This window comes from Drosophila takahashii, chromosome 3L, assembly GCF_030179915.1.
Source record: "Drosophila takahashii strain IR98-3 E-12201 chromosome 3L, DtakHiC1v2, whole genome shotgun sequence".
Classification (NCBI taxonomy): Eukaryota; Metazoa; Arthropoda; class Insecta; order Diptera; family Drosophilidae; genus Drosophila; species Drosophila takahashii.
This window is the reverse complement of record NC_091680.1, coordinates 31,479,401-31,507,037: the sequence shown is the minus strand read 5'-3', so window position 1 is coordinate 31,507,037 and position 27,637 is coordinate 31,479,401. Positions and strand designations below refer to the sequence as shown.

Below are 27,637 nucleotides of genomic sequence, written 5' to 3'. Positions count from 1 at the left end.
TCAAACTTTCCCTTGTGTACACCTTTTAATAACGCAAAAGCTTTTGTACCGCAAGGTGAGCATGTAAATTACTGTGTGAATTTTAGATGTCCAGAAGGTGTATGGTAAGTCGCCAGAAAGTGCCTTCGTTGGGCACCTGTTACGGATGTAACATGCCGTGTTGATCGCCTCAGCTCAAAACGTAGGTGGCGCCTCTGATTGTTTCATCATACACCTGGCCTGTCTTTCTGAGATGCCGTTTTGTTGCGGCGTATGCGGAGTAGAAAGTAGAGTAGAAGTGGTAGAAATGACTGAAATAATGATGATATTTTTGAACGGATAATTTTTTATGGTAGAGATTCGAACCACAAATCAAAATTAATATACAACTAATTTTTGCAGATTTTTTTTTATTTTTAATTTTTTTTTTGTTTTTAATATTTAATTTTTGTAGTAAAATTTTTATTTTGTGCAGTCAATATTTTTATACATATAAAGCTAGCCATAATATTGTTGTAGACGTATGTCAGAAAAAAAATTTTTTTTTGGAAGCATCATTTTCTATGACCGATACTGAAAATATCACGCGCTTGGACACTGGCAATGAGGCTAAAAAAAATATTTAAAGGTAATATGCGGAAATATGCTGCTTATGTTGGACATTTCCACAGCGCAAAATATTGACTTATTTTTATAAAAAAACATTAATATCGATCCCAGTCGATCCTTCAAAGTTCTGGTCTACGAAAGTTTAGTTTGTTAGTAAACATATATCTCTTACGTGCACTACACCTCATACAATTTTGGAACGAACACAATCACAGGTCACAAACACTTATTTTGTAGTTAATTACATACCTTTTTCCATATTAATAGCAAAAAGTTGAATTGCAATAAATAAAATCGAATTATTTGCAAATTGTAGAGAGTGGTAAAAATTGGTGGGAGAGCGGTTAGTGGCAGCTGATGAAACACATATGTTGTGTTTGAAGCTTTACAGCTGTGCGAATATCGAGAGGAAAGCGAAATGAAACGTTTTTTTGGCCTATCGGATGTATTAGTTATCGATTAAAAAACATTTTTGGCGCCAATAATTAAGATGAAATTTGAATTAATCGCTGCTAAATCAGTAATTTCCACCACTGTGCGTTGGTTCAAAGAAAATTGTCGGACTCCTTGTTTCGAAACTCAGTCCCATTGTCGCTCTGCAACGCCTTGATTTTTTGTATTTCAGCTAAAGCTTTGTATGATTTAAACGCTTCAAGTACTTCGGCTTTCTGCTTTAGAAAGTATAATGAACAGTAGCGAGAATAATCGTCAATAAACGTAACGAAATATTTGTATCCGCTCATGGACTGGGTACGCATTGGTCCGCACACATCACTGTTAACAATTTCCAGTGTACTTGCAGTTCTTCTCTCAGTGGCGCTTTTGTAGTGATTCGCTGCTTGTTTATCTGTGATACAAATTTCCCACTGCGAAAGTTTATCTCCGTGCTTGATGTTTATTCCGAATGCCTTTCCACTTGTCGCCATGTTTTTCAAATCCTTCTCATTTAAATGACCCATGCGATTGTGCCACAGATCAATCTCGCTTTGCTTGTCACTTATCAGCCGTGTTTAAGTGATTCTTGAAACCGAAAGCAAATTTTGGCGTAGCTCCGAAACAAACAAAACTTCTTGCAGTGTTATTTCATTGTTCTTCTGTTTTCCTTTTACTTCGATATTTACTTCGCCGACTCCACTTATTGTTGCAGTGCTACGATCTGCCAAATGAACTTTGAAAATTTTCTCAAATATGCTTTCGTTGGGACTCATGTGAGTTGAGCATCCGCTGTCTAGACACCACATACTTCCGCCATGTACGCACTTTCGTATATAGACATCGTCTTTAAGTTTTCCCTTTGATTTGTTTGCGTACAGTGCACTCTGTTCCTCACGGTCAGTTTTCGTTTTACGTGCTTGCGACTCTTCTAGTATTTTAACACGGAGAATATCTGGGGCTGGCAATTCGTCTCGTGTTTCAATCGCACATCGGAAAGTCTCATAGGAATCCGGCAAACTGTACAACAAGAGAATCGCGAGCAGATCACCAGATATGGCCACCCCGATTTCTTTCAGTTTCTTTACTGCGTCAAAGAAGTCATTAATGTCATTTCCTTCACTCATGCGATACAAGGCTACTCGCTTTAGTAAACTAGCTTTGCGGACAGGCCCATTTGATTGGAATGTATTTTCCTCTTCGACAGGGCACTCCACTACAACGTTTACATACTGCCATAAGTCATTTTTCACAAGAATAGCACACATTTGCAACTTCCATGTGTCGTAGTTTTTTGCGTTTAGCGGCTCAATTCTTATGAACGAATTTGCCATTTTTCACAGTTTCTCTTTCCCGACTTTTCACTTATTTTCGATCGTTGGCGTCTTGGCCCATAACCTGGTGGGATATTGCCCCAACAATGCAGATGCAGGTGATCAGAACAATAAGTAAAACGTTTAGTTATAATGTCTTTATTAATAAATTGCGACGTCTCCTTTTAGTCGGTAACTCGAAACGAAAAAAGTAAAAGAAGAAGTAAAATGTAGGAGGAGAACAAAAGTGTGGTGGAAAAAGAAACTGAAATACCAGATCAAACTTAATGCTAGAGTTGCCAGATTGGTACCTTGATATTAACTGAGGTGAACAGCAAGTTTGAACAGTATTTCAAACGAGTCTAAAGTGCTGCATAACTAAAAAATCGGAGCTTAATTAGAAAAAATATTTTTTAAAAATAAACGGTAAGAGTTAAAAAAAAAATAAACAAGAAAGGAAAAAAAAAAAATAAACAAGAAAGGAATTTAACTTCGGACAGCCGAAGGTATGCAGGTATGCCTACTTAACATGTTGTTTTTACATTGTCAAAAATCAAAACGTCTACTTTCTACAAAGTTACAATGGTTTTTCTATTATTTTTTTGATTATTCATATGGGTACCATAAGATATAGTGGTCCGACATATGTACTACCTGCAATAGAAAGAAGAATTTTGGGGAAGTTTCATCGCGATAACTTTAAAACTGAGAGACTAGTTCGCATAAAAACGGACAGACGGACATGGCTAGATGGACTCGGCTATTGATGCTGATCAAGAATATATATACTTTATGTGGTCGGAAACGTCTCCATCACTGCGTTGCAAACATCTGACTGAAATTATAATACCCTCTGCAAGGGTATAAAAAATCGGTATAAAAAATCGACCTTTATATTTCAATCCTTTATCGAAAAAAAAGTTTCGATCGATTCTGAGATTTGACCTAAATGGACCTGTCACGTTTCACGTGGAATTACCCATATACTTTAAAGAGTCGTAAACGCTTTCTTCTACCTGCTTCGTACCTATAGCCTTTTTCTCCAAGAGTAACGTGTATAATGTGTTCATGTTATTTATGATTACACTGTGCAGCATTTTTAGTGCTTTTTAAATTTACCTCGATGGATGCTATATTTTTGGATTCGTTACGAATTCCCAAGTTAAACTGCGTTTTCCAAAAAGTTCCCCGACGCAAGGATTCTTAGCAAAAGGACCTCAAAGTTCGAAAAATGCTGAAATTGGCCAACTTTGCGGAGCTCTCAGAGGCAAATGGATGCATGGTTTGATTCGATGTTAAAGTTTTTTAAAAGATACACCCTTTATCTTTTAAACCCTATACTTTAAAAATTTTTAAGATTTTTTTTAAGGCAGAAACAAATTCTAGAAAACATAGTCAAAAAACATAAAAGTATACAGCAGCGGTCAAAATGGTAGTAGTGTTGCCGCCCTGTGTATTTAAAAGTTTGTTGTTGTAATTGATCTTTTCCTGGTAATATTGTATTGATTATAATTTTACTATTAGACTAATTGGATAAGAAAAAATTACAACATCAAACTTTTAAAAACACAAGGGGGCAACACTGCTACTATTTTGACCGCAGCTGTATGTTTTTCAGTTTTTTGACTATGTTTTTTGGAATTTATTTCTGCCTTAAAAAAAATCCTAAAATTATTTTATGTATGGGGTTTGAAAGATAAAGGGTGTATCTTTTAAAAAACTTTAACTTCGAACCAAGCCATGCATCCATTTGCCTCTGAGAGCTCCGCAAAGTTGGCCAATTTCAGCATTTTTCGAACTTTGAGGCCCTTTTGCTAAGAATCCTTGCGTCGGGGAACTTTTTGGAAAACGCAGTTTAACTTGGGAATTCGTAACGAATCCAAAAATATAGCATCCATCGAGGTTCATTTTTGATGCTGCATAGTGTTATTAGAGTTTGACTAAAAGTTTGATACAATTGGAAAATTGATTCTTATAACTATTTCTATTTTACATTTCTTATAGATGGATGTCAAACTTCTACATATATTCTTGTCAATACTAGCTACTGCGCAAATATTTAAGGTACGATTTAAAATTCAACTATAAAAGTTTTAGCTGTTGTCAAATCCTGCCAGAGAGTGCAAAACAAGAAACGACCTCGACTATTTAATACCCGTCACTCCGCTAAATTAGTGTAAGAAAGTAGGGGATCTACAAGCACCGAAGTAGTGGATTTCTGTTCTATTTAAAACAAACAAAATTACTTTGTTGGTGCAATTTTGTGTAGGTCCTTTCAAACAAATATGAACGATCTCGCCCAAGAATCAGGTTTAAAATCGTCGCTTGCAAACGGTTTCTGTGTCAGTTTCTCTGTAAAGTATTCGTATAACCAGGGAATCAAATTGAATCTTATTTCTGTTCCGGTTCCGGTACTGGTCCCATACAGAATCTGATTATTTGGTAAGCGGTTATATTTTGGTTTCGGTTATATCTTGTACCGGTACGTACCGGTACAGTTAAATAAAAATTTAATTAATACTTTGAAAGGATTTATGTGAGTTTTTTTTGGAAAATAAACTTGAATGTTAGAGCATTAAAATTAAATTGATTTTTAGATTTAAAATATACAAAATAAAATTTTAATAACATTTTTAACTGTTTTATTAAAAAGAAAAAATAGAGTTCTCGGCTTGTTAAAAAAAAAGGCGTAGGATGGCGCCAAAAGTGAACGACTTTCAACTTCTTCAGACAAAGAATGATTGTGCTACAGCTATATTTTTTTACATAAGCAGTATTTCTGCTAAAAAGGGACGGGAAGAAATCGATATAGTGGAAAGTGGGAGCTGATACATACTTATGGGTATTTTTGATATAAATAAACAAAAGAAGATTTTAATTAAAATTTTAACTGTTTTATTTCTAAGAAGAAATAAGGTTATTGGCTTGTTTAAAAAAACGCGTAGAATGCACACTGGTCCCAATGCCCAATATTCTTGCATAAACTAGAAAAATACAGACTTAAAACTTGGCACACTGTACAGTTATTATATATGCAAAGTCTGGACAAAATTGTGCCAATCGGGTTACGCCTTTTTATTCCGCCCCATAGAAACCAATGCACCCTGGGACAAAAATTTACAAAATATCCATGGAAATTGGGCCAATACATCCAATAAATTTTTTTTTTATCTTCAACTTACAAACTAAATAGTGCATCTTAAAAAATTATAATATATTAACTTAATTAATTTGTAATTGTTGAACATAACAGTTTATTCGCCATCCCTACTGTTATGTACATTACAAAAATTTACATTATAGAAATCCCTACTTTTGAATATTCGGGCACACTTTTCGTTTATCCTTCTCTTTCTGATCCTCGTGTACAAGTGGCTGGTTGTGTGCAGAAAATAAGAAATATAAATCAATATATAAAACAACGATCATAAAACATATCCATCTAATAATCGTGTTCTTATTTAAACTGATAAAGGACTGAACAGATAAGCGTAATATTTCAATAGGTTATGGGCCCAGGCCACGTGCGTTTAAGAAATTAAAAGTGCATAACAATTGTTCTTTGATTTCTAAGAATTAGCATAACACGTGCTAATATACATATATGTACAAAATGGACAAGTCAAAGCGAAACATTAAGCCGTTTGACGGCGAGAAATATTCTGTGTGGAAGTTTAGAGTTAGAGCACTTGAAATTCCTGACGAGTTGGATGAAAATTGGGTAAAGGCAGAGAGGAGAGCTAAAAGTACACTGATAGAACATTTGAGTGACTCCTTCTTGAGTTTCGCGACAAGCAACAACACAGCTCGCGAAATTCTTAGAAGTCTGGATTCTGTGTATGAGCGGAAAAGTCTGGCGTCACAGTTATCTGTACGCAAACGGTTGTTGTCGCTAAAGCTTAAGAGTGAAATGGCATTAGTTACACATTTTGTGGTTTTTGATGAACTGGTTGGCGAACTGTTGGCGTCCGGTTGTAAATTAGACGAAATGGACAGAATTTCGCACTTGCTGCTTACATTGCCAGCATCTTATGACGGGGTGATCAAAGCTATAGAGACACTTTCGGAGGAAAATATAACGCTTGCTTTTGTGAAAAATCGCTTACTAGACCATGAAGTAAAAATAAAAAATGCTAATAACGATACTAGTAAAAAAGTTATGCAGGCTGAGGCCAAAAATAATTTTAACAATAACTATAAAACAAATTATAAAAACAATAACAAATATAAGTTTAATGCTAAAAATTATAACAGAAATAATAATACGCAAAAACCATATAATATAAAACAAAAACTTAACAACATAAACTGTGGAAAACTAGGACACATGAAAAAAGATTGTTACAGTTATAAAAAACAAATAAATAATGAAAATAATAAACAAGTGCACACTGCAACAACCAAGCCAGGCTTCGCGTTCATGCTTAAGAGTTTAAATAAAATTAATAATAATTTAAACGGGAACGTGAATTTTATTCTTGACTCGGGTGCTACCGACCACCTCATAAACGATGAGTCATTATTTGTGGACTATGCTGACCTGGAAACTCCCATAAAGATTGCTGTAGGGGAGTATATTTTTGCAACCAAGCGTGGAGTCGTCCGCTTGGAAAATGAATATCAGATAACTCTGGAAGACGTGCTGTACTGCGGAGAAGTTGCAGAAAATCTGATTTCCGTAAAAAGGCTACAAGAGGCTGGAGTGACTGTCATGTTTGATGAAAAGGGAGTAAAATTGACGAAAAATGGAAAAACTATTGCTGAAAACTCAGGTGCGTACAATATACCAGTTATTGAATTTAAAGCATATAAAATAGATACAAAAAATAAAGATTTATATAAGTTATGGCATGAGAGACTGGGGCATATAAGTAAAGGAAAAATGTTAGAAATAAAAAGAAAGAATTTATTTAGTGATAATAGCCTCCTTAATAGTGTTAATCCTACCGACAATATTTGCGAAGCTTGTTTGAATGGAAAACAAGCCAGATTACGATTTGAAAAATTTAAAAATAAAGAGCATATAAATAGACCTCTTTTTGTAATTCATTCTGATGTCTGTGGTCCGATAACACCAACAACTATTGATGATAAAAATTACTATGTAATTTTTGTGGATCAATTTACTCATTATTGTGTCACTTACTTAATAAAACATAAGTCGGATGTGTATAACATGTTTAAAGATTTTATCTCAAAAAGTGAAGCCCACTTTAATCTTAAAGTTGTTAATCTTTACATAGACAATGGTAGGGAATATTTATCTAACGATATGCGTGAGTTCTGTGTTCAGAAAGGAATTAGTTACCATTTGACTGTACCATATACTCCACAGTTAAATGGAGTTTCAGAGCGAATGATCAGAACAATAACTGAAAAGGCTCGAGCAATGGTAAATGGTGCAAAACTAGACAAATCTTTTTGGGGTGAGGCTGTGTTAACGGCAACATATATTATAAACAGAATTCCAAGTAGGGCACTTGGAGATCGTCCAACAACGCCTTACGAGATGTGGCATAATAGAAAGCCGACTTTAAAATATTTAAAAATATTTGGTTCGACTGTGTATGTACACAATAAAATAAGAAAACATAAATTTGATGAAAAATCGTTTAAAACCATATTTGTTGGGTACGAACCAAATGGTTTTAAATTATGGGATACTGAAAATGAGAAATTCATAGTCGCCAGAGACGTAGTAGTAGATGAGACAAATATGGTTAACTCTAGAGTTGCTAAAAACGAAGCCCTGAATGATAGTAAGGACAACAAAAATAATATATTCCCGAAAGAAAGTAAGGAAAGTAACCCCCTGAATGAAATTAATGATTGTGTTGAATATAATGTCCAGAATGAGAGTATGGAATGTTGTGAACTCGAGATCCTGAATGAGAGTAAGGATTCTAAAAATGAAAATTTCCAGAATGAGAGTATGGAATGTTATGAACAAGAGATCACGAATGAAAGTAAGGACTCTGAAAATGAAAATATCCAGAATGAGAGTATGGAATGTTTTGAACAAGATATCCTGAACGAAAGTAAGGATAGTGATAAAGATAGTTTCCCGAATGACAGTAAGGAAGTTAAGCGACCAAAAATGTCAACACATGAAATCGCTAAAGTAACTAATGATGTAACTAGAAGAAGCGACAGATTAAAAAATAAACCAAGCATATCCTATAAAGAAGATGAAATAAATTTAAATAATTTTATAATGAATGCTCACACTGTTTTTAATGAAGTGCCTTGTTCATTTGATGAAGTAAAAAGTAGAGAAGATAGGTCTTTATGGGAAGAAGCTATTAAGGTCGAGCTTTCTGCTCATACACTAAATAACTATTGTAAATGACTATTGTTAAAAAGCCTGAAAATAAGAATATTGTAGATTGTAAGTGGGTTTTTACTTTAAAGCATGATGAAATGGGAAATCCAGTTAGGTATAAAGCCAGATTAGTTGCACGGGGGTTTACACAAAAATATCAAATAGATTACGATGAAACGTTCGCTCCGGTTGCTAGAATTTCCAGTTTCCGTTTTATTTTATCCATCGCGAACCAATATAATTTTAAAATACATCACATGGATGTTAAAACGGCCTTTCTTAATGGTACGTTGAAGGAGGAAATATACATGAAAGTTCCTCAAGGAATTGTTTGCAATTTTGAAAATGTATGTAAACTTAACAAATCAATTTATGGGCTCAAACAAGCAGCTAGATGCTGGTTTGAAGTATTTGAGCATGCATTAAAGGAATGTGGATTTAAAAATTCATCTGTTGATCGTTGTATATATCTTAAAGACAATGGCGATATCAAGAAAAATATGTATGTTTTACTATATGTGGATGACTTAGTTATAGCGACATACGACATAAAAGGATTAGAAAATTTTAAACAATACCTAATGACAAAATTTAGAATGTCTGACTTGGGCGAAATACGATACTTTATTGGAATGAAAATAGAAGTGGGCCAAGATCAGATATCTTTAAGTCAGTCTGCTTACATAAAAAAGGTTTTAAGTAAGTTTAATATGGAAGATTGCAAGTCTGTAAATACTCCACTTCCTAGTAAGCTAGATTATGAAATGTTAAATTCAGACGAAATTTACGATGCTCCTTGTCGAAATTTAATTGGTAGTTTAATGTACATAATGCTCTGTACGCGACCGGATATAACTACTGCCATCAATATCCTAAGTAGATATACTAATAAAAATAATATTGAACTATGGAAATGTTTAAAAAGGGTTTTAAGATATCTTAAAGGAAATATTAATATGAAACTCATTTTTAAGAAAAATTTAAATTATGAAAATATATTTGTTGGCTATGTAGACTCAGATTGGGGTGGAAATCAGAATGACAGAAAAAGTACAACTGGTTATCTTTTTAAAATGTTTAACTCTAATTTAATTTGTTGGAATACAAAGAGACAGAATTCAGTAGCAGCTTCATCCACAGAAGCAGAGTATATGGCCTTGTTTGAAGCTGTCAGAGAAGCATTATGGCTTAAGTCCCTTTTAGAAAGCATTAATATTAAATTTGATGCTCCAATAAAAATATTCGAGGATAACCAGGGTTGTATAAGCATAGCCAGTAATCCCTCTTGTCATAGGAGGTCAAAACATATAGATATTAAGTATCATTTTTCTAGAGAACAAATTGAGAATAATGTTATTTCCATTGAGTATATTCCTACAGAAAATCAGCTGGCGGATATTTTTACGAAACCATTACCTTCCGGAAGATTTATGGAACTGAGAGGAAAAATGGGACTACACAAAGATGACTAAATTCAACCACAACAATGGAGAGACAATGAAAACTATTTTACATTTCTAGTTTAATTTTTTTTCATATAACATTTTGATAATTTATAAATTATGTTTAGCGTTATGTAACTGAAGTTCCTTCTACATTTTAATTTAATTAATATTTTAACATATGCTTAAGTACATACATATATATCTATATAATCTATTGGATGACCTGATTGGGTTTTATCTGGGTTTTCCCAATCCTCGCAGCAAATGCTGGGTCATATTGTAATACCTCCCCAGAATACAATTCAGCCACTTTTAATGAAAAACTTATATATTTTGAACGTATATTTTAAAAATAATGTAATTTTTGAGGGGGCGTGTTGAACATAACAGTTTATTCGCCATCCCTACTGTTATGTACATTACAAAAATTAACATTATAGAAATCCCTACTTTTGAATATTCGGGCACACTTTTCGTTTATCCTTCTCTTTCTGATCCTCGTGTACAAGTGGCTGGTTGTGTGCAGAAAATAAGAAATATAAATCAATATATAAAACAACGATCATAAAACATATCCATCTAATAATCGTGTTCTTATTTAAACTGATAAAGGACTGAACAGATAAGCGTAATATTTCAACAGTAATCACTTTCAAAACCTAAATCAAAGTAATAGGCATTGATAAATTCAAATGTATCCAATTTATTTTCATCATCGTTATCTGTAATAGGATAACTATTTAGGAAATCGACATTTGGTGCCGTTAAAAGATGAATTTTCGCCTAGGCAGCCAAGTGGAATGGACGATGCGGCAACGATCTGGGCCCCATGAGCTAATACTTTAAGTACAGTAGCTAACAGTGGGTACCAGGGATATTTGTGCATAGCTTAGGTATATGCTGGAGCAAAAAACGACCAAAAAAAGGTTTATGTCATCGTATTGTAAATAAATTCAAGAACAAAACTGCGTTAACAGTTTTTATAATACGGCACAATCCAACATATTTTTATTCCACGAAACACGAAAAATGCTAGGTTAAAATTATTTAATATTTAACTTTACAAAAACACATATACACAAAGACACATCACATTAAACAAGTATTGCATTAAACATTAATATTTTCCATTTTAATTTGTTTTAAAATCTTTAAGTAGAACTTTTGTAATTTTACTCTAAAATGTGCTATTATTTAGCGCGCAAAAAAATCAAACATGTCTGGTTGAAGTGGAGTGGGGCGGGTCTTCCAGCAGGGGTTGTGTGTTGAATTAAGAACACGGGCCGATTTTCTTCTCACGTTATAAAATAATACTTCACGTTTATTGGCTTCACTTTCGGACTGGTTCATTACTCTTGTAATTTAGAACTCACTTAAAACTGCAGGGTGGAAGTTCCAAGAGCCGCTTGGAGAGCGTAGTGGAGACACTTAACAGTGCGAGATGCGAGCGATCTGGAAGAACTGCTCTCACGACTGTTAAGGTACCAAGGCCGGTCAAAGGGGAACTGGAAAGCGCCGCTTTGGCGCAAACATTCTCCCCCCTTGCGAGGGCGAGCGTCTGCATGCTCCAGACACGACCCATCCAAAGACCTTGCCTTGTGCGACGGGCAGCCCATCACGTATATTTAGGAACCCGGGCCTGATTACGTCGGGGTATACGTCCGAGCCCAACACCAGAGAGACTGTTGCTGGGCGATGGAATTGCTCATCGGCAAGACGGATGTCATCGAATTGGGCTCGCCGAGAATCGCTTAGCGCGCGGATCGGGGTACGGATGCGTAGAATTAGGCTGATCTTCAGTAGCTCGTCGATCTGGAAATCGCCCGTTCTTGACCGGATTGTCGTCGAGCAGACTTCCTCGCCTTTCACTGTCGTCGTGGGCAACTTGAACGCAGTTGCCAGGGAGCTGTCGATGGTGCTGACTGCGGCTAACGACGCCGCTGGATGGGCGGTTGACGAGTAGTCCCGGACATCTCGTGCAGGTGGAGCAGCGTGTGATGGTTCTGCACGCACTTTTGCACGTGTCGCCACTGCACAGTGGTGGCGCCCATAGGCCAAAATTCAAAAAATCGACGGAACCTAAAATGGGCCAAGGGTATGCAACTTTTCTCTAAAATGCCCAAGCTTTTTCGTGGCATACCAGACATTTCTGGAAAAATATCAGTACCTTCTAAAAATCGACCTAAAGTCGTGAGCACGTGTTAAGTAGCAAAGCAAAACTGGGCGCATCACTAATTTTTCGCAGCAACATTAAACTTTGAAACCGTGTATTTCTTATATTTCGTGTCCAAATTAATATTCTGTGATATGGATTTTTAAGTTGAAGGTATTATCTATAAGTCGAGATGTGTATAATAATCGTACTTGTTAAATTGTTTTCGTTACATCAATTTGAAATAATACATGTTTTGTGTCTATTTTGTGAACGTCTTTTTTATGTTTAGCTAAGGTTTTAGCGATGATCCCACAAAATTCCACAATTTGTTGGTATGCCAATTTTTTCGTCTGGGTTTCAGGTAACATGTGTGTTAAAATTGACTGCAGAAATTTGCAGATGTGCCCACAATCGTAAAAATACTAACACCTTCATAAATTTTTCAAGGGCAGAACTGGCCGAAAAACAAATTTTTTGCCGCTTTTTACTTGTTGTGCTGTTCCTTTGTCTTCGTCTTTCGTGATTGTGAATAGTTTTCCAACACTAAATATTGAATTACTAATAGATTATATTTTTTTATATCCGTTACTCGTAGAGTAAAAGGGTATATTGTATTCGCGCAAAAGTATGTAACAGCTAGAAGGAAGCGTTTCCGACCCCATAAAAAGTATATATTCTTGATCAGGGGCACTAGTCGAGTCGATCTAGCCATGTCCGTCTGTCCGTCTGTATGACCGCTGAGATCTCAGAAACTGCAAAAGCTAGAAGGTTGAGATTTCCCACACATATTCTTTGGCTTCCTACGCAGCGCAAGTTTATTTTAGAAGAGCGCCACGCCCCCTCTAACGCCCACAATCGCCCACAAACAATTTTAAAATGGGTCCTGCGCCCACATCTTTAAAGATTTCCGAGAAGTATAAATGTAATTTTGTTGTGTATACCTATCGAAATGTAGAAGACATTTTTCAAATCGGACCATTCATTAAAAAGTTATACGCAATCAAAATTTATGTATCTATCTCCCTCGCACTCCCTTTAGCTGAGTTACGATTATTAGTCGGGCCACCAACCCGAGTACAGCGTTCGCATTCCCTTTAGCTGAGTAACGGGTATTAGATAGTCGGGACACCAACCCGACTATAGCGTTCTCTCTTGTTTTTTTTTATTTTGTCATATTAAAGCTAGTATACAATACTAAAATTAATTAAAAAAAAAAAACGGCACATGAAACTGAAGTCCTTCGGCCAAAAAATGATATTAAATCGTATCATTGTTCGTTTTGTTTTTATAATTTTTTTGGTGCGGGTGGAGTTTAGTAATTACTCTCACATTTTTATATTGCAGTTCTAAGTTTGTAAATACGTACGGTAAACAAACCAGCTTGTTAATATTACATAAATTGAATTTTTAATTGCCTTCTCATGTAAACGAAACTACTCAGAAAATCGTTCCTATGGAAGCTATAGGATATAGTGGTACGATCTGGCCAATTTTTGTTACATATATATATAATATTTATTTAGATTTTTGGTAAAAATTTCATAGCGATAGCACATCTAGAAGTATTTATGGCCGCGGCTCCGTACAAGCCCGACCACTGTGCACTGCGACATTGCCCCCCGGAGTGTTGATGAGCCAGGCAATTCGCACAATATTTCTTAATGAGGACGGCGCGGAGCCGCTTTTCCGTGCTGAGCCTAAGGAAGCGGGTGGGATCAAGTACCTCGTGAACGTCTGTCGTCCAAAGTTTGGGCGCTGCGAAGACGTGGAGCCATGGTTTTGATGCTTTAATAAAAAATGATAAGCGAATTTAGTATCAATTGTGAACGGATTTTGAAACATAAGTTCAGAAGGTACTATTTTTGGAAAGAGGAGGTTGCCTTGGCCTCCATAGGAAGAAGTACTAGAATGAGGACAGAAGTTATTATTGTGGAAGTGCGGAGATTGCCTTGTCCTCCATAGGAAGAAGTACTAGTTTGTGGATAGGACGTGTTATTGTCCCTCAAGCAGTAAGGACCTCTACTATGCGAACTCTACTATCGGCTCCTGGAAGAACAGATACCACTCTCCCGAGCCGCCATTCGTTTGACGGCATACTGTCTTCTTTGACAACCACCATATCATCGACTTGGATGTCTCGGGAAGGATTCTGCCACTTATTGTGCTTGTTAAGTTCTTTCAAGTTCTTTCCATCGCGCACTGAACTGCTGATGCAGGGCCTTCAAGTGTTGCTAGCGATTTATAATCGACTGCGCTTCGCCCTTAATTTCGGGCTCAGCTGTGGAAAGCAACGGCCCCCAATCAGAAAGTGGCCTGGCGTCAATGCCAATAACTCTTCGGACATGGGAGACAACGGCCTGGAATTGAGGCATGGCGAGAAGCTGAGCGAATGGCGTGGCGAACTCTTCAAACGTGTACTTCCGACTTGACGTTGACTTGTAGAAGAGTGCCTTGAAGCTTTTTACTCCAGCCTCTCACAATCCTCCCATATGTGGAGCTCCTGGTAGAATAAACCGCTACAAGAGTCCCTGGTGGCTATAGGTTTCAATTACCGACTCTTCCGAATGGACCCGCTGAGGACAACCTCTTCTCGCTACGAAATGGGCAAATGCCGCGAGGAACTTCTCCGTTGTCAGATCGGACGTAGGCTCTAAGTGGATAGCCTTCGTGGAAAAACACACAAACACGCAAACATATCCCTTGGCAGTAAGGCATGCTCTGCCAGTATAGTTCTTTATCTCGAACGGGCCCGTATATGTAAATGGCCTGGAAAAGGAAACTCCATCGGTCGGGAGATTGCCCATTAATTGCGTCTGTACTCTCTTCTTGTAAATAGTGCACACCTTGCAGGAGTTCAGCACAGCTTTGACTAGATTCTTGTGTTTAGGAATCCAATACTTCGATCGGATGAGGCGTATCACTAATTGATTGCCACTATGCAGGGAAATCTGGTGCAAAAAACGGACGAGAAGACAAGCCAAACGACAGTTGTATGGCAATATAATAGGATGCCGCTCGTCATACAGAAGGGCCGTTGAGGTGTAGCGAGCGAAGTACTTGATATATTATTTACTTATTTACTTCATCAAGTGCATATATGTGTGTACATGAATATGCTAACGTTGCATTTACTTCGCCCGCTGCTCACTCAGTTCTAGACACTAAGAATGTTTGACTTTTGAATAAATTTACTCTCAAACTGGACATCTTCGTGTGTACATCTTTTTATTGAAATCCCGTTATCACATGGCGACCGTGACAGGACCATCACTAGCCTGTAAAACTAAAGTTAAATAAACATAAAAATTAAAAAAAAAACTTGTACTCAAATGGGTCAAACATAAAAACAACAACTGCGAATTTTTGTGAAGTGCGGTGAAGTGAAGTGCCCCGCCGAAAGAAAGAAAGTGTGGTAGGCAGCCCCGTGTACTACACCACCGTTTGGATAAGATTCGAAAATGAGAAAGAAAGTGCGGTAGACAACCCCGTCGACTGCGCCGCCGGCTGGATAAGAATCGATCGTGAAGAATAAAGTGCGGTAGACAACCCCGTCGACTGCGCCGCCGTCTGGATAAGAATCGATCGTGAAGAATAAAGTGTGGTAGACAACCCCGTCTACTGCGCCGCCGATTGGAAAAGGCGAGGTGAGGAAGAAAGTGCGGTAGACAACTCCGCCTACTGCGCCGCCGATTGGAAACGGAACACGGTAGGCCTATCGCCCACTGTGTCAACGTGGGATGCAATGAATGGTACACCCGTACCGCAGAAAAAAAAGCCGACTCTAGAGGAGGCTCTAGAAGCACAACCAAAGGTCTGTTCCAGGTCAATCAGCATTGCTGATTAGAAATCAAGGACCATTTCACGGGAGCGTCAGCGAGCCCAGGACAGGGACGAGCAGCTCACGCGCATTCCACCAACCCGAGCACCAAAAACACAAAGGGGTGCAAAGCGAGCTCGACTCTTGAAGGAGCGGATCATCGGGGACCTGAAGGAAAAAAGGCTCCAAAACCAACAAGGGGAAATTTAAAAGAACGGCTCAAAGAGCTAAATTCCTTACTCCACCGGGAGAAGAAGAGCGGACTAAGAAATTAATTCACCGCTGAATTTTTTGTAGCAGTGCCAACGCGTTGACGCGCGGTGCATTAGTTAAGATCATTAACAAACAATTATATACATTTACTAACACACAACTTTCGGTGTGAACTTAGTATAAGTACAATTTTTGTAACTAGTTACTTGTGGTAATGTAAACCGAAATTTGTGAATATTTTATAACCTCATCCATAAAGACAAAAATATTTTTTTGGTCACGACCACTCACTGCTCCATAATTAATATTTACATATATATATATTCAAAAAAAAAAAAAATTAAAATGGGATTGTGGAGCTCCAAAGAAGCCGAAGTAAAAGAAAACACGGCTAACGTAGTAAATAATGTAGTAGTAGACCATACACCCCTTTTGAACTCAATGTTCGTACTTATAATTGTCCTTGTTTCTGGCAGAACCAGGCTTTTATAACAGAACTCGAATTTTGTTAGCCAGAGAAAATCTTTCTCACCCCTAATAAGTTGTAATGCAACAGAAAAAGCAATTGTATTATCAACAATCCCCGGGGTTCGCGTTATTTCTATGGTAGATAACAACCAAGCACCAATTATAAAATTCGTAGTTAGTCTAACCATCAGCCCTTAGCCTAATGACTAGCAGATGGAATAGGTTAGAATAGTTTTTTATTGGAAAAAAGAACAACGTATTAAAAAGTTATAAGTGTATCAACAAAAATACACCCATAAGGGAAGAGACAGTGCTAAAACACCTGTCCGACATAATTTTAAACACAAATAAAATTAGAAGAGCAATAGCTGTTACTTCGGATAGGTTAACTCCTACACATTTTAATCTATCTATAAAAATACATGAAAGTATAATCGTTGTATTATCGAAAGCCTTACAAAAGTATGGTGTATCATTTTAAATACCAAAAAAGTTTCATTCACAAATTAAGGTCGATTTAGCATTTCCTTAAAACTCAGACTTCGACAAATCGTTGGCTGACATTTTATTAGAAGAAGACAAAGAAGATTTTTTTGGGTTCACTGATCCCTCAGAAATCGAAGACAACACAATAAAAAAGGAACCCGACAATTTACCTCAGATCGAGATCGACGAAGAAGTCATAACAATGACTCAAACCAACGTTCAATTCTTAAAAACTTCGTCGTCACTCATACCTGGGTTCGACGGCAAAGCAGAAAACTTGCAAAGTTTCATAGACTCCCTAAGATTGGTAGATACTACACTAGTTTACAAAATAATATTCTTGGTGTGCTTCCCAGCAATTGATGGCAAATTCTGTTGGTGTTGGACCCCTAGATCACAAAAATAGCACTTATTTTTTTTCGATGGCACAGTTTTTTTTTAAAGATTTTTTAAAGTTTAAAATGTTAAATTTCTGACTTTTTTCGAATTTCTTCTTATATCTTGGCAGATATCCACTCGATTGGGCCAGTTTTAGTTTTATTTTAAAGTCAATAGATCAGAGTTTAACTTTGCCATACAGATCAATATGATTGGATAAGTAATGGCAGCGCAGAAGCTCGACAAAGATGAAAAATGTGTATTTTGGTCGACTGTAAGTCGGCCGTATATATCGTAAAAACTCGAAATAAATCCGTTGAAAAATCATAATGGGTACAAACTTAAAGTTTACATCCTACCGAATAAAACAAGCCGGATATGGCCCAAATCTAAGGAAAACTGGATTTATGGGGGACTTTTAAAGTTAGGATTTTTCTACTTTTTTCAGTTGACAGAGTCCAAATTTAAGATTTATCATAGGCGGCGACATGTAAACAAAAATGAGTGGTGACGGCAGCCGGTTCAAAAAATAGCTAAAATTAAAAGCTAAAAAATTATAAAATAAATTTAATTTCTGAAAATTCCTTTAAAAATATAAAATTGCTTGCGTTATGACTGTGAGTATTTTTAATTAAGTACTATCTATTTGGATAGTTCATTCTTATGAAAAAAGTAACCTTAATTCCAAAAATTAAATTCCCTTTAATAATTTTCTAGCTTTTAAATATCTGATTCAGCTATTAAGTGACCCGGCTGCCAACACCAATTATTTTTGTTTACATGTCGCCGCCTATGATGAATCTTAAATTTGGACTCTGTCAACCGAAAAAAATGGAAAAATCCGAACTTTAAAAATCCACCATAAATCCAGTTTTCCATGGATTTGGGCCATATCCAGCTTGTTTTATTCGGTAGGATGTAAACTTTAAGTTTGTACCCATTATGATTTTTCAACGGATTTATTTCGAGTTTTTACGATATATACAGCCGACTTACAGTCGACCATAAAACACATTTTTCGTCTTTGTCGAGCTTCTGCGCTGCCATTACTTATCCAATCATATTGTTCTGTATGGCAAAGTTAAACTCTGATCTATTGACTTTAAAATAAAACTAAAACTGGCCCAATCGAGTGGATATCTGCCAAGATATAAGAAGAAATTCGAAAAAAGTCAGAAATTTAACATTTTAAACTTTAAAAAAACTTTAAAAAAAAACTGTGCCATCGAAAAAAAAAGTGCTATTTTTGTGATCTAGGGGTCCAACGCTAACAGAATTTGCCATCAATTGCTGGGGAGCATTTCGGCTGTAAACTAGTGCTATCAAAGAAACCTATAAACCTATCGTTGTCCAACTAATAAAAACAAAACTAAAAGGACACGCTAGCAATTTGATAGGAGATGAAAGCAACATCGCTGACATAATATGTAAACTGACAAAAACGGTCAAAGGAGAATCAGTAGAAGTTTTATCTGCCAAACTGATGAATTTACAGCAAAAAAATAAAACAGCTACAGTGTATGCTAAGGAAGTCGAAGATTTAACAAAGGCCCTCCAAGGAGCTTATGTCAATAATGGCTTACCATTGGAACTAGCATCAAAAAACAGAACCCAAAGCGCTGTCAAAGCAATGACAACTAACTGCTCGTTACATAAGGTGAAACTTATAATGCAAGCAGGAACGTTTGCGGATATGAATGAAGCCGTAACCAAGTTTGTCAACTGCTGTACTGAAGCTACAGAACAGTCAAACGCTGTTTTGTACTACAACAACAGATACACCAAAAATAACTACCGAGGAAATACCACCTACAGGAGTAGGGGAAATAGAGGGGGCCGCGGATATTACGGTAGTAATAATAACCGCAATAATAACAATGACCGAAACAATACAAACTCTAATACACAAAGTACTTCTACTGAAAGAAATAATTCCAACAGAAGTGTTAGGGTCACTCAGGAAAACGAGGAGGACCCCTTGGCGGTAGAACAGTAAGAATATATAAAATCAATATTAGCCTCAGTATTTTTATGAAAGTTAAAAATGAAAAAACCAACAAAAATTTAACATTGTTAGTGGATACGGGAGCCGAAATTTCATTACTTAAACAATGTAATCAAGAGTACCCCGAATTAGACAGTTCTAAAATTTCAAATATAACAGGAATAGAACAAGGTTCTATAAAATCCTTGGGCTTAGCGCTTGTGGAACTTAAAACAAAAAATGTCATTCTACCACATGACTTTCAAATAGTTCCACCTGATTTTCCCATTCGGAATAGGAATAGGAATAGGCTTCATTAAAGAATTCAATTGTATCTTAGACTTTCAAGACTCACAAGGTTCTCTAGTACTAAGACCTAATAACTTAACTTTTTCAATACAAATCCCAATGCACAATTCGGTTTCCGAAAATACTCTGTTACTACCATGTAGAGAAGAATAAATTACAACAGTAAAAATTAACTCAAAAGAATCGTCCGTCTTTATTCCAAGTCAAGAACCATTAAGAGGTGTGCTAGTTCCTGGCACCTTGGTTAACACGAGCTGTGCAACAATCCGATTTCTAAATACAAGCTCTGAAACAATTAGTTTAAACGTTGACACAATAAAATTCGAGTCGTTAGAAAACTATGATATACAAAAGCCCAAGGAACTTAAATCGAAATACAGTAATGATAGAACAAAAACAGTTGTTTGGTCTCAATGTTGCTCAACATGACCAACGACCAACAAATCAAGCAGTACTACAGTTTGGTAACAGTACCAGGCGTCCAGTTGCACCCACGGCAGATAATAAGTGCTGATCAGCATATTCTACATAGTCAATGTCAACGGTTGACTCGATGTCGCACTGACCCGCCAAGCGGTCAGCACATTCTGCAGTGTCAGCCGATCCAACTACGCTAACCGCTGCCATAGTCAAAACATACTGACCTACTCCAGAATACAACCCATTCCACTATTCTTTACACTTAACTTCCTCTTGTCCAAGTAGTATATAACCATGTACCAAGCTCACAATAAATCAGTTATCAACACATCTTATAACTCCGCGGTCTTCCTTTCTGCCCTCCGGGAAGAGGACTCGTATACAAACTTATATTGATCCACAAGCCACGCTTGGGATCAAACATTGGTGACCCCGACGTGATCCTTTACCAACAAAGGATCACACCCTGCAACCTCCTTCAAACTCAAGGCTGAACCTCTAACTGATGAGAAGCAAAGTTAAGTTCACACTCAGCTGCATCAAGCTTCACAGGACCGCATAGCTTATCCAGCTTCACAGGAACCGCATAGCTTATCCAGCTTCACAGGACCGCATAGCTTATCCAGCTTCACAGGACCGCATAGCTTATCCAGCTTCACAGGAACCGCATAGCTTATCCAGCTTCACAGGAACCGCATAACTTATCCAGCTTCACAGGACCGCATAGCTTATCCAGCTTCACAGGACCGCATAGCTTATCCAGCTTCACAGGAACCGCATAGCTTATCCAGCTTCACAGGACCGCATAGCTTATCCAGCTTCACAGGAACCGCATAGCTTATCCAGCTTCACAGGATCGCATAGCTTATCCAGCTTCACAGGACAGCATAGCTTATCCAGCTTCACAGGACAGCATAGCTCATACAGCTTCACAGGATACACCGCTTCATCCAGCTCCACAGGATCAATTACCCCATCCGGCCTATCCATCTTCCTAAAATATCGAGCATTATCCAGATTCACAGGATTCGTCATCTCCAAAACACGAGTCTTAACTGCAAACATTATGTCGATCTCATTCATAGAGGAAACCAGTCAAAACAGAGTCGATTTACAAAATCGTCTGCTTGACGATCAGAATGAGGTACAAGGGCAAATCCAACAGGTCATAAAGAATTATAGCAAGGATTCGGCCGAACGACGCAAACGAGACGGCTATTATGCCGGTCGGCTAGGCCAGTTGAACAATCTCTGGCAGCAGTTTTGTGATCTAGACGAAGAGGTCGAGAAGGCGGCACTACCTACCGGAGAGGAGTATGCCTCAAGATTAGCGGCGTTAAAGGAGCTGGTAGAAGAATATCAGCAAATATTTAGGGACAACATCCCATCGGGAAGCGGGCCTCTAAAAGTTCCGCGGCGAACACAGAACACAAAGGACCCGATAGTCAAACACATACACACTGGCTCATCGATTGAAGTTGCTATCCGACAACTACAGAGACGATGTAACGAATTAGAATCATCTCTAGCTCTGGCGTCAACGGCGCAAACAATCACCCCAGCGCTACAACGACATCTGCATCTCCAATGGGAACTATTGAGACAGGCCCATGATGAAGTCGACAATATACCTGGAGCAGTGGCCGCCGCCGAAGCAGAAGTAAGTCGATTCAAGGCACTATACGAAGAGTATGAAATTACCTTACTTCGAGAGAACGACGTGCCAATGAACCTAAGTCTTTCGCTTCCACCAATCAAGATTCCTGAATTTGATGGCGAATATCTAGATTGGCCCAGATTCCACGATTTATTTGTAGAATTAGTCCATAATAAGCCATACTCCGCCAGCCAGAAGCTACACATTCTTCAGAGCTCTCTTTGCGGTGAAGCAAGGAACATTTTGACGGATACAGCCTTCTCACAAGCTGGATATGAGGACACCTGGAAAAGACTAAAACTGAGGTACCAAAACGGCAAAATATTAGTGTTTGCTGCAATAGGGAAAATAGTCGATCACATGCCCATCAACGGGACTGCACAACAGCTTCGAGCACTACACGATACAGTGCAGAAGACTTTAAGCACACTCAAAAATCTCGATATCAGCACTAAATCATGGGATCCAATCCTTGTTTTTCTTATCAGAAAAAAACTGGACCATGAGAGCCTAGCCGCACTGGAAAATTCAGCCGATGCACCAACTGAAATTCCAGTCTTAACGAGTGTACAGACGTTTATTGAGCGCCGCGCGTGCATGTTTGAGACGATAAACGCACAACCTACTACAACACTCCGCAATTCATCAGTCAACAACGAAGAGAGCTGCAAGATTTGTCACCTAGGACAACATTACATAAGGGCATGTATCCGTTTTCAAGAAATGGATCCTAAAACGCGGCGTCAAGTTATTATTCAAGTAGGAGGATGCACAAATTGCTTGTCTACAGCTCATAAGGTCGAAGTCTGTAAATCATCAGTCAACTGTCGAGTCTGCCAGCAACGGCATCATACAATGCTACATAAGGTGACCGACATCACGCCTTAATTGAGGGTACCCCTCAATGGGGGGGAGAATGTTTGGTCTCAATGTTGCTCAACATGACCAACGACCAACAAATCAAGCAGTACTACAGTTTGGTAACAGTACCAGGCGTCCAGTTGCACCCACGGCAGATAATAAGTGCTGATCAGCATATTCTACATAGTCAATGTCAACGGTTGACTCGATGTCGCACTGACCCGCCAAGCGGTCAGCACATTCTGCAGTGTCAGCCGATCCAACTACGCTAACCGCTGCCATAGTCAAAACATACTGACCTACTCCAGAATACAACCCATTCCACTATTCTTTACACTTAACTTCCTCTTGTCCAAGTAGTATATAACCATGTACCAAGCTCACAATAAATCAGTTATCAACACATCTTATAACTCCGCGGTCTTCCTTTCTGCCCTCCGGGAAGAGGACTCGTATACAAACTTATATTGATCCACAAGCCACGCTTGGGATCAAACAACAGTATTAAAAAAGCTAAGTTTCCCTTCTCAATTCCAAACAAAATTGTCAGAACTGTGTAAAACTTATAGTGATATATTCGGTCTTGAATCGGAACCGATATCAGCTAACAATTTTTATAAACAACAGCTTCGCTTAAGCAATAAAACACCCGTATACATAAAAAATTATATAAAATAGTCGAACCATCAATTTCAGAATATAACAGTCCATTATTGTTAGTTCCAAAAAAATGCCTACCAAATTCAACAGAAAAACAATGGAGACTAGTGGATGACTACAGACAAAAAAAGGAAAAAATTAGTAGCCGACAAATTTCCATTACCACGCATAGAAGATATATTGGATCAGTTAGGACGGGCTAAATACTGCTCTTGTTTGGACCTAATGTCCGGATTTCACCAAATAGAATTGTCCGAAAAATATAGAAACCTTACATCGTTCTCGACAAATAAAGGTTCATTCCGTAATACGCGATTGCCATACGGACTGAAAGTAGCACGAAATTCATTCATGCGGATAATGACCCTAGCATTTTCTGGTCTAGAACCATCACAGGCGTTCCTATATATGGACGACCTGGTAGTCATAGGATGCTCCGAAAAACATATGTTCAACAATTTAACAAAAGTATTTCAGTTATGCCGCAAATTTAACTTAAAACTTCATATAGAAAAATATTCAATTTTTAGACGGAATTGCTTCTTGAAGCTGTGCTCCTTCTTGGGAAGAAATGGAAGCTAAGTTTTCTATGTGAAGCAGGGTGTGATGCTTCGAACCGCATGCACGACAATTACTGGATTTGCACTGCCTAACTTGATGACCAACCCTAAGACAATTTATGCAAAGACCGAGCCGTTTCGCTTCTTGAAGCCTATTCGTAGGAGACAGGGCTGTAAAATTCTGCCAATAAGAAATGGAGTGACTCGCGTCATTACAGAATATGCAGATCCAAGGGTTAGAATTTGAGGCAACAAATGCTGATCTACGCGTATTGGGTATTCTCTTACTTCCCACCTGAATGCCCGGCGCGTAGTTTGCAAAGGCAAAATCCATCGTCTCCAACGTCCTTCACCGCTGCTCCAGAAATGATGCCATTGACTTCCACGTAGGAATTAAGTTGACGAAGGCATGGTCCTCTAAACGATCTTCGCACTTGGCCTGAGTTGCCGGACGGAACCACTCTGCACCGCCTTTATTCCCAGGATCTTAGTAATGTGTGCCTGAAAAACCAAACGACGATTATCAAATCTATTTTGCAGCAAATCCAAAGCAATTGCGCAGTTGCCATCCGAAATTTCCAGCGAGCGAATAGTTTCCAACGCAGTATCCCTCAGGCATGATCGTAGATGCTGCAGCTTCTCTATGTTGGTGAGATCAGGATGACTATCTATGATAGTATCTATGCAGTTGCCTTGCGCTTTAAAAATATCACCCTGTTTTCATCAGCGGTAGAACATCGCTACAACAACAACAACAGCACCAGCAGACAAAATGCCCGAAATTCGGTTTTTAGCGGGAAGATGAGCGCAAAGCAAACGAGGAAATAACGGCTCGTTACTTGGCTATGTAAGCTCCAATGAATAACTAGTTTTTCGCCTTTTAAGCAAATTTCCGCAAACACAAAAGGGCTATTTATTTATAGCGCTCACTGCATTAAAGGCTTTATTTTTGAGACAAATGATTTTTTGCTCCGCCAATGCACCGCAGCCGCAAAAACAAAAAGTCAATAAATAGACTTATGTATGTGACTTGCACTTAATATTGTTTGTGTACGAATTACGTCGGAGTCACCAATGTTGAACTAATAAGCTTTTTATACCCTTGTAGAGGGTATTATAATTTCAGTCAGATGTTTGCAACGCAGTGAAGGAGACGTTTCCGACCACATAAAGTATATATATTCTTGATCAGCACCAATAGCCGAGTCTATCTAGCCATGTCCGTCTGTCCGTCTGTCCGTTTCTATGCGAACTAGTCCCTCAGTTTTAAAGCTATCGCAATGAAACTTTCCCAAAAGTCTTCTTTCTATTGCAGGTAGTACATATGTCGGAGCGAGCCGGATCACTATATCTTAAGGCTCCCATAGGAATATTCAAACAAATATAAGAAAATTCATTGTAACTTTGTAGGAAGTAGGCGTTTTGATTCTTGACTTATGTATAAACCAAATTAAAATAAAAACGCTGTATCTGGAATCCCTGGAACTGCACCGAGTGAGCATTACTTCCTTTCTTGTTTATTAGTTAATCCGAACGAAAATATAAAAATTTGGGATGGTTTATGCTTGCTAACAATTTATTATCGAAAGAGTACAGCAGACGAGACGAGAATGCGTTTTATGCCGAGATCAGAATTAATACTGATTTTACGAAGGGTCAGCCAGCCGAATGCTGGGCCCAATAATGCAAGTATACGACAATTGAGAGAGATAAATAGAGGGAGATGCCTTTCGCAACAGAAGAGTCGCTTCAGCAGTATAACTTTCCCTCAAATGCCTTAGTCCCAGTCACTTGGAGCTGCAGAAGTGTTATGTATTCTTCCTTCCATCGGGACCAAAAGATTTGCTGCAAGTAGGCCACGCGTAGCCATCCATCCAAGCGATTGAAGTCGAGACTGGTCACATCTGGCTCGACGAAAAATGAAGGCGGACCACCATTCACTAAATGTGCTGGGGTTAACACATCCAGATCAGCGGGGTTTTCTGAAATCGAGACTAATGGTCGAGAATAAACAACCGCCGAAATGTGACACACCAGGGTCCGCAACTCCTCAAAGGTTAAAACAATAGTGCCAACAGCGCGCCAAAGACCGCCAAAGTGTGGCGACCTAGGAGGAATGAAACACCAATCAATAGACTCCGCCAGCCAAAGTCCAATGAAGCTGTTGATGATCATTGCTGAGGAATAGGCGATAAATACAGACCAAATTTGCCGTGGCTTTCTTCTAGTGCATATAAATCGTTTAAGGCCACGTAGAAATGACACTGTTGAGGAACAGCCGCTTAATTTTGAATTTTCCCGGGTACAATTTAAATTACTCTTTTTTATGTATACTTTATCAGCGTTGCCACTTTGGTTTTATTAATAATGCGAATGTCAGTACGAATCTGACGACAGGAAGAAGAAGACGTACCAGCGTCTATGAGCAAAATCAAATAAAGTTTATAATTGAAAGCAATTGCGTTTGTTTCTAATTATAAGTGGTCCTTCTGAGTCGTATCTGTCGCTGATCGGTTATTCAACGTGTGGAAGTTCGAAATGGAAAAACTGAAGTTAATAAGGAGCAAACCAAAGAACAGTCTGACACGACTGCTTTTGTTTGCCGAGATCTCCACAGCGGAGTGCAACGCGAATGCTGCTGACAGTATGATGCCGAGACTCCAAGCCGTTTGGGCAGAGTTCGATCGATCCACGGATGACATGTTCGACTTTACGGAATCTGAAGGTTATATTGGTCCCATGAGTGACTATAACTTGTATGAAGGCAAATTTGTGCGAGCCTAGCTGCTATACACACAGATAAAAGAGCAGGCTGGTGTAACACCAACGGTAAAAATTGCAGAACGTGATGAAATTGGCAACGACGCAATTTCACAACAACAACTCCAGAGGCAGAGATGTGCAGTTTCCCAAACTACAGATCAAAACCTTCGGTGGCGATTATAAGGAATGGCCAGCGTTTAAGGATCTGTACGAGCATGCAATCCACTTAAAGGAATATTTAAAAAAAGGACAAAAATTCCAATATCTGAAGTCGTTTCTGGAGGGATTAAGATTAGTCATTTGCTTATCACGGAGGCAGCATATGACACAGCATGGGCACGCTTGAAAGAGCGCTACGATCGGCCCCGACATGTTGTTAATTCACTTTTAGAATCTTTTATAAATCTGCCCATAGCCAAGTCTACAATCGTGGGCATTTTAAGAAAGATTTCTGATTGTGCGAATGAAATTGTGCGTGGATTAGATGCAGTAGGTCAAACTGGACGAGACAGTTGGGTAATACACCTGCTTTTGACAAAAATCGATTCGGAGTCGAGACCCAGGTGGGTGGACTTCAGTCGAGATGTGATTTCTCCAAGAATTGAAGACCTTTTGGGATTTCTGTATGCTCGATGTGAGGAGTTTGAGCTTAGCCATCATGAGCTAACCACAACCTTGTATGATCACACGATCATTTGTATCACCTTGACAGAGTTTTGAATGTGTTCAATGCAGATCAGATGATCATTAACTGTACGATTGCGGACACTTCCTTGGACTTTCTGTCGAACTGCGCCATGCCTTTG

General features: G+C 38.2%; 1 protein-coding gene across 3 annotated transcripts in view; it reads left to right on the top strand.

Moving 5' to 3' along the window:
- The window catches only part of LOC108069518 (aminopeptidase N), a 502,889-nt gene that overhangs the window by 27,647 nt on the left and 447,605 nt on the right, over positions 1-27,637 (top strand). For 2 of the 3 annotated variants that reach the window (XM_070214353.1, XM_044392629.1), the window contains exon 2: positions 4,338-4,397. In XM_070214353.1, coding sequence (XP_070070454.1) covers positions 4,338-4,397 — 60 coding nt within the window. Of the gene's footprint in view, positions 1-4,337; positions 4,398-27,637 lie in introns of those variants that run through there. The other variant, XM_044392633.2, reaches the window with a different exon arrangement.